This window comes from Propithecus coquereli, unplaced genomic scaffold (assembly GCF_000956105.1).
Source record: "Propithecus coquereli isolate 6110/MARCELLA unplaced genomic scaffold, Pcoq_1.0 Scaffold241, whole genome shotgun sequence".
NCBI lineage: Eukaryota > Metazoa > Chordata > Mammalia > Primates > Indriidae > Propithecus > Propithecus coquereli.
In genome coordinates this window covers 63,539-71,092 of record NW_012147964.1, presented here as the reverse complement: position 1 = coordinate 71,092, position 7,554 = coordinate 63,539, and the positions used below count along the sequence as shown (strand labels likewise).

Sequence of the window (7,554 nt, the reverse complement as noted above, 5' to 3'; positions counted from 1 at the left end):
GTTGATTACAGGTTCTAGATTAGAATCTACTGTATTAAATATACAGAATGAAGACTAAGGTTCAGGAAACACTCAGTGACTCTTAGAAAGAAATATTTCTGAGTATTTGCATTTTTACACTATCTTATCTATATTTATAGGTGTATCTTGATACTCACACATACAAACTATGTTTCCATGCCTAAAACTAGAATCAGACTTCAGAGATGGCATTGTTCGTATCTTAAAAAAAAAAGACTGGATTGCAATTAGAGAAGCATGGTGCATGCACGTGTGCCAGGTGTGTGGCACGGCAGACACAGGTGGAGAGAAAGGAATGATATCTTGGCTTGGCAGGGTAAGGGAATCAGCCATCCTGAATTCTGCCCTTCTAGAGTCTTGGTCTGCAAGGGTTTGCAGAGCCCTGGGATCCTAATGCCAATAGAAGAATTTATCTAATGAGGAGCTTTGGATATTGGGCCCCCGGGGATACAGAGAATGCATGTAGTCTGTGGCCACCTCACTCCCCAGCCCTTCTGAGTCAAGAAGCAGCACCTGATCACCTGGTCATCTCTTCTCAGAGATGATCACCACCTGTCCTTCCTGAGGACAGACACTCTGTCTCCATTGTTCAACATCCAGGGGAGATGTCAAGTATCATTCCACAATAATGCCAGCCAGGTAACCCAAAGTCCTTTAAAAAATGCTTTGGAAAGGAGAGCAGGTGTTTTACAGTACAATTTCATCCAGGTAAAACTGTGAGGAAAACATACACATAGGATTGTCTGAACCAAGTCCCCCACGGAACTCCTGCCTAACTGTCTGTCATCATGAGATGGTTTTTTGGGTTTTTTCTTTTTTGGTATCTTTGTAAAAATACTTATGCAGCTCTCATCCTGCTAGTCTTCTACTTCGATCCTATAATGAAGGAGCTATTTTCCTCTTGAGCATAAACCCTCCTCTTCGTAAATAGGATGGCTGTTATAAAATCCTCTGACATTTATGCGCGTCCTGGGTCGGGTGGAGGGGAGAGATGTCGGTCAGCCTCATCTTATTATCTTCCCACCGTCTTCCCATACGTCTTCCTACAGAAGAGCTGTGGTGTTTTCTCTGTTCACCGGCATCTCTGGGGCAGGAAGTGCAGACGCAGGCAAACCGAGTAGGCTACTCTCGCTTGTCCACCTGTTCCTTTTTATAAATATGTTTCACTAAAAGAACAGAAGAGATATCACAATAACAACAACATAACGTGACACCGTGCATTCACTTACAGAATTAACGAATGTTCATGATCTGTTATATTAGCTGTGTGTTTTGTTTTTTTTTAGTTAAAAAAAAATAATGTACTTACAGAAGACACCCTTTTCCTATTCTTCTCTGTTCCCCTCCTTACCTACCCAAGGGTAGCTCCCATGTGCAGGTAACCCCTACACATTTTGTATATGTACCCATAAGTATATATAGGATACAAGACAAACACCACATATGATCAGCTAAAAAGTGGAGAAATAAATTAGGATGTAACAATGGAGGGCATAGTCTAAGGTAGTTAAAATTAAAGAAGCCAACCTGAGTGTAGCAACATGAATTAAATGCATATATTAACTAAGAGAGCCGATTATAAAATAGCACGCACAGTGGCAGATTCTGTCTACATACAGCTTTTTAAAATGAAAAAAAATAAACAGCACAATTGCTCTTGGAAGAATAATACCAACTATAGCAAAAGTGCATGGAAATAATATATATCAAGTGAGTGTACTGGTGCCCTTGAGGAAGAGAAAGAATCGAGATTGTACAAATATAGGATGTGAGGGGCTCAGATATACCTTATTATTTATTACAATAAAATACTTAAAGTGAGGATGGTGATGTGTAAATATGATGTTGACTGGTGGGTCCCTAACCCTTCATTAATACCCATGATGCTTTTTATTATTGAATATAAATAAAAATAATACTTATGTATTTTTTAAAAAATACATAAATATTTAAAAATTAAAAATTTAAAGATTTAAAAATCTTTAAAATATTCTCATGCTGTAGACTTTATATCATATGGATTTTTTTTCTCTTGTAGGTTTTCATTGCTTGTATTGATTCTTGTATCCAATTTGTTTTATTATTTAATTCCCTGGAGCTACTACTGTATGTCCGTGTCAGATGAATATTGGTTTCATTGATATTTCTTTCCGTTTTCCTGTACACGAACAAAATTCCCAGTGGGAGTTTCAGCACACACACCCATTTCTGAAATGTGTAGTTATTATGCTAAAGACGTTATCTCTCCAGTTTCTCTTTCTTCAACTTCCCTACTGATCACTTCTTTCTCTAACGGAAGCATGCCAGGTGCTGTTGCTCATGGCAGAAAAAAAAAATCCTTATCAGAAATGTCACTAAGAAGGTCCCCTATTACAGAACACTATGCTATTCAGTATACTGGAGACTTTGAGATAGTTCTCGTTATACAAATGAGGGCACTGGGCTACTCATACAGTTGAAGAATTTCTCCATGCGCAAAGCAAGTGCTGGAGTCTGGATGCAGTTCAGATAGTGTGGTCTTAAGTATCACACTATTGACTGATACTCTGACGGTGAATTCTGTGTCTCCCCCGAGGAGAGACACAACCATACTCCACTGGGACATAGCTGTAAGGTCCCCTGATGCTCACTAGTGTCATCTTGTAAGTCTCTGTCTTCCAAGGACCAACAAATTGTTGCTATTTTCACCTGCCTTTTTAGGAACTTAACACACTTCCTTCTTTTTCCCATTCAGCTGCCTTTTAGAAAAAAAAAAAAAATCCTATGCCATCTGTAAGTTTAGGGGAAGAACTTCTCTGAAAATGAAACACAGTTCAAACCTCATTCTGATCTTTCAATTCATCGGAAGGCAGGCAATCATTCTAAAGGAAGGAAGTCATGGCTTCTATGTTGCACCTCCAGAACTCGCCACAATGTGTGAGACAAGCACAATAAAAAGTTGGACTGATTAAATGAACAGAGGGAGGAGGAGGAGGGAGAGAAGGATGGAGGGAGAAATATGCAGAAAGACTGGAATCATCACTGAGATTCACAATACAGTTGAAGGAGTTTTTTTCTAGAGCAGCAGTTTTCAAAGTTAGCATATGTAGAAACATCTGGAGAGCTAGTTAAAACAGATTGCTAGACCTCATCCCAGAGCACATCACCAAGACGGTGGCAGTGGTACTCCAAGAATTTGTATTTTTTTCTTTTTTTGAGACGGAGTCTCGCTCTGTCACCTGGGCTAGAGTGCAGTGGTGTCATCATAGCTCACTGCAACCTCAAACTCCGGGGCTCAAGCGATCCTCCTGCCTCAGCCTCCTGAGTAGCTAGGACTACAAGTGTGCATCACCACGCCCCATTAATTTGTTGTTGTTGTTGTTTGTAGAGACAGGGGTCTCGCTCTTGCTCAGGCTGGTCTCGAACTCCTGGCCTCAAGCGATCCTCCCGCCTCGGCCTCCCGGAGTGCTGGGATTACAGGTGTGAGCTACCACGCCTTAGCCTATATTTCGAACAAGGTTCCAGGTGCTGCTGTTCCTGCTGCTGCTGTTGGAGAGTCCATACATTTTATTTTCTTATCCCCAATGTTTCAGATCAGATCATCAACGTCATGGAAACCAGAAACCAAACCAGAGTTTCCGAATTCTTTCTCCTGGGACTGACAGAGGATCGGGAACTGCAGCCCGTCCTCTTCGGCCTGTTCCTATCCGTGTACCTGGTCACGGTGCTCGGGAACCTGCTCATCGTCCTGGCTGTCGGCTCTGACGCCCGCCTCCACACCCCCATGTACTTCTTCCTCTCCAATTTGTCCTCCACCGACCTCTGCTTAAGCACAGCCACCATCCCAAAGATGCTTGTGAACATCCAGACAGAAAGCAGATCAATTAGCTACGCAGGCTGCCTCACTCAGATCTGCCTTGTCCTGGTTTTTGCCGTCTTGGAAAACTTTCTACTCGGAGCAATGGCGTATGACCGTTACGTGGCCATTTGTCACCCCCTTAAGTACACGGACATCATGAACCCACGCCTCTGTGGTCTGCTGGTGCTGATATCTCTGTTCATTAGCATCGTGGATGCACTGGTCCATGGTCTGATGGTCTTGCGGCTCTCTTTCTGTGCAGACCTGGAAATCCACCACTTCTTCTGTGAACTCGCTCAGGTACTCAAACTCACCTGCTCTGACACCCTCCTCAATAACATCCTGCTGTATTTGCTGGCTGGCCTATTTGTTGGTGTTCCTGTCTCTGGGATTCTTTTCTCTTATACTCAAATTATCTCCTCTGTTTTGAGAATTCCATCAGCCGGGGGAAAGTATAAAGCTTTTTCCACCTGTGGGTCCCACCTCTCAGTTGTTTCCTTATTCTACGGCACAGGTTTTGGGGTGTACATTAGTTCCGCAGTTACTGAATCTCCCAGGAAGGTTGCAGTGGCTTCGATAATGTACACTGTGGTTCCTCCAGTGCTGAACCCCTTTATCTACAGCCTGAGGAACAAGGACATGAAGGATGCCTTGAGAAAGCTCATCGCTAAGATAACTTCTCTTCTGTGATTGTCTCATAAGCTTTGCACTGGAATTTCAGAATGAGTCAACGTGACAGGAACCCTCTTGAGACAGGATGTCTGACTGTTCTCTTACCCGGTTTTAAAATGACTAGAGAACACATTGGCCAAGTGTATTTAAACTTGAAGATGAGATGTGACTTTGCTTTTTGTCTACTTCTGTGATGTTTGACAGATGGGTTCAATTTTACAAATTCAGTTTCTTTGCTCAAGTTCCATAAAAGCAGAGCCTGAGGGAGGGGGCCTAGTTTTAGTGATTTTTGTGTGTGTGTGTATCACTCTCAGAAGAAGCAGAGTTGAGGAAGGTGGGTAAGGCCAAGAAAAGATTTAAGCAAGGTCATGGTCCCATCTAGAGACTAGAATCTGTCTCTAGTTCCCATCAGTAGGGCTATGTGAAAATACCCAGAGTTAAGACTACAGTAAGGCAAGGCAATGGACTCCATTTCCCCGACCCCTAATGAGTAATTAGTGAGCCTCGTCACTGGCAAGCCATAGCCTTCTGAGGCCATGTTAACATCCGTCACACTCAATTTCATTATCTATGAAATTGGCATAATTAGATTATCTCAGTGGTTTAAAATGCTTGTGAGGGCCAGGCACAGTGGCTCACACCTATAATTCGAGCACTTTGGGAGGCTGAGGTGGGAGGATCACTTGAGGCCAGGAGTTCGAGACCAGCCTGGGCAACATAGCAAGACTCCATCTCTACAAATAATAATAATAATCAAAAAATTAGCCAGGTGTGGTGGCATGTGCCTGTAGTCCTAGCTACTCCTAGGCTGAGATGAGATGATCGCCATGGCACTCCAGCCTTGGGGATAAAGCAAGACCCTGTCTGTTAAAAAAATAAAAAAGGATGAATGTGAGAAAGTTGAACCTCAGTGAGGACGTCTTCAGTTCTTATAAGAAAAAAAAAGTCCTCTAACTCTAATATGCTCAAACAATCAAGAGAGTTCATCGTTACAAGGACTTCAGAGGCAGGGATGTGGAGAAGAGGAAACTCTTGTATGCTGTTGGCGTAAACGTACACCGTGGTAAAGAATGCAAATTAGTACAACCTCTACGGAAAACAGTATGGAGGTTTCTCGAAAAACTAAAAATAGAACTATCATTCCATCCAGCACTCCTATTACTGAGTATCTACTCAAAGGAAAGGAAATCATTATATCAAAAAGATACCTGCACCTGTGTGTTTATTGTGGCACTATTCACAATGGCAAAGTCATGGAACCAACCTAAGCTCTATCAACGGATAACTGCATAAAGAAAACATGGTGGATATACACACAATGGAGTACTATTCAGCCACAAAAAAGAATGAAATCGTGTCTTTTGCAGCAACATGGGAGGAACTGGAGATCATTATCTTAAATGAAACAAGTCAAACACAGGAAGACAAATACTGCATGTTCTTACTCATAAGTGTGAGCTAAATAATTTGTACACATGGATGTAGTGCATAGAATGATAGACAAATGAGACTCAGAAAGATGAGGGGTAGGAGAAGGGGGAGGTTGGGAAATTACTTATTGGGTACATCGTACATTATTTGAGTGATGGATACCCTAAAAGTCCTGACTTCACCACTAAGCAATCTTTGCATGTAACGAAATCACATTTGAGCCCCATAAATTTATACACGCACACAAAAAGGAACAGGTAGTAGGGCTTTGTTTAGTGCCCCTCGAGATGGCTTCACTCTAGGACTGATATTCTCAGAGTCACCAGGTAGTGGCAGCAGACACAGGTGTCATATATCCAGACGTGATTCCCAGAGACAGGAAACTGAGTGTGCTTCACTGGGTCAGTTGACATTAGACCTTTCCATGAAGTCAACCGGAAGGAATCTCTGTAGTGGGTTGAATGGTGGTCCTTAGAACAATCCAACCACATCCAAATCCCCCTAACTTGTGGATATCAACTTAAATGGCAAAAGGGTGAGTGCTGCTTATGTGGGAAAAGGTCTTTCAGAGAAAGAGCTTATGCCATATTATCTGGGTGGACCTTAAATATAATCAAATATATCCCTATAACATAGATAGAAGTGCAGGAGCCATAGAGAAAAAGAGTAACCATGGAAACAGACATTGGATTGATGGGACCAGCATTGTATATTTTGGCCCTAAAAACTGTCACTTTCATAGGACTCTAATGCATTTTTTATCTGCTCTTTATATATCTCTATACCATTTATTAAATATATTTGTTTCATTTTGACCTTGTTAAAAGTTTAAACTTCATGAATGAATTGTGCGTTTTGGTTGTTATGTTCACCCTTCTACTTCTGAGACTGAATGAATTTGGAGGTTTTAGGAATTATTCATTTATTTTTAGCACTCCCTATTTTTAGATTTTGTATGATGACAATAAAAAACGGGTAGTCTTCCTGATGTCGATGAAAATTTTGGTAGCTATTTTTTTTTTTTTTTGCTAGTGATTAAAGCTGCTTGAATATTCACTTTTATATCTCCTGGAGGAAACGAAACTTTTTAAAGTTTTATACTTGGGGTGATGTTATTGGCTGTAGAGGAGTAGGCTCCCTCCTTTGGGTAGTTCCAAAGAGTTTTCCTAAGTGGTTCAACCAAATTGCTTTCCCAAGTAGTTGGTCCTCATGATCTGCATCATTGTAAAACATTTGCATTTACTCTGACAGTTTAGTGGATATAAAAATATTGTTCAGTTAACTTACATTCCTGTTATTATGAGGTTGAGCATATTTTCACATATCATGAGCCATTTATTTCTTTGCCTTTAGTACATTTGTTTATGATATTCCCATTGCACTGTGTATCTTATTAATTTGTAAGAGTTCTTTCTTTTTTTTTTTCTTTTATTTCAGCATATTATGGGGGTACAGATGTTTAGGTTACATATGTTGCCCTTGGTCCCCCCTCAAGTCCGTGCTTCAAATATGTCCATTCTTCAGGTGGTGCGCATTGCACTCCTTGTGTATACAAATACCCGTCCCCTTCTCCCTCCTCCCCCCTCCCCCCT

General features: G+C 41.3%; 1 protein-coding gene across 1 annotated transcript; it reads left to right on the top strand.

Moving 5' to 3' along the window:
* Positions 1 to 3,610: 3,610 nt before the first annotated feature.
* Positions 3,611 to 4,549, top strand: LOC105811836 (olfactory receptor 7G2-like). Its single transcript, XM_012646109.1, has one exon. It carries the CDS (start codon positions 3,611 to 3,613, stop codon positions 4,547 to 4,549), a length of 939 nt encoding a protein of 312 aa, XP_012501563.1.
* Positions 4,550 to 7,554: the final 3,005 nt, after the last annotated feature.

What these genes read in the sequence shown, in the direction of transcription:
- LOC105811836 (XM_012646109.1), top strand. Translation starts at nt 3,611, where the DNA reads ATGGAAACCAGAAACCAAACCAGAGTTTCCGAATTCTTTCTCCTGGGA.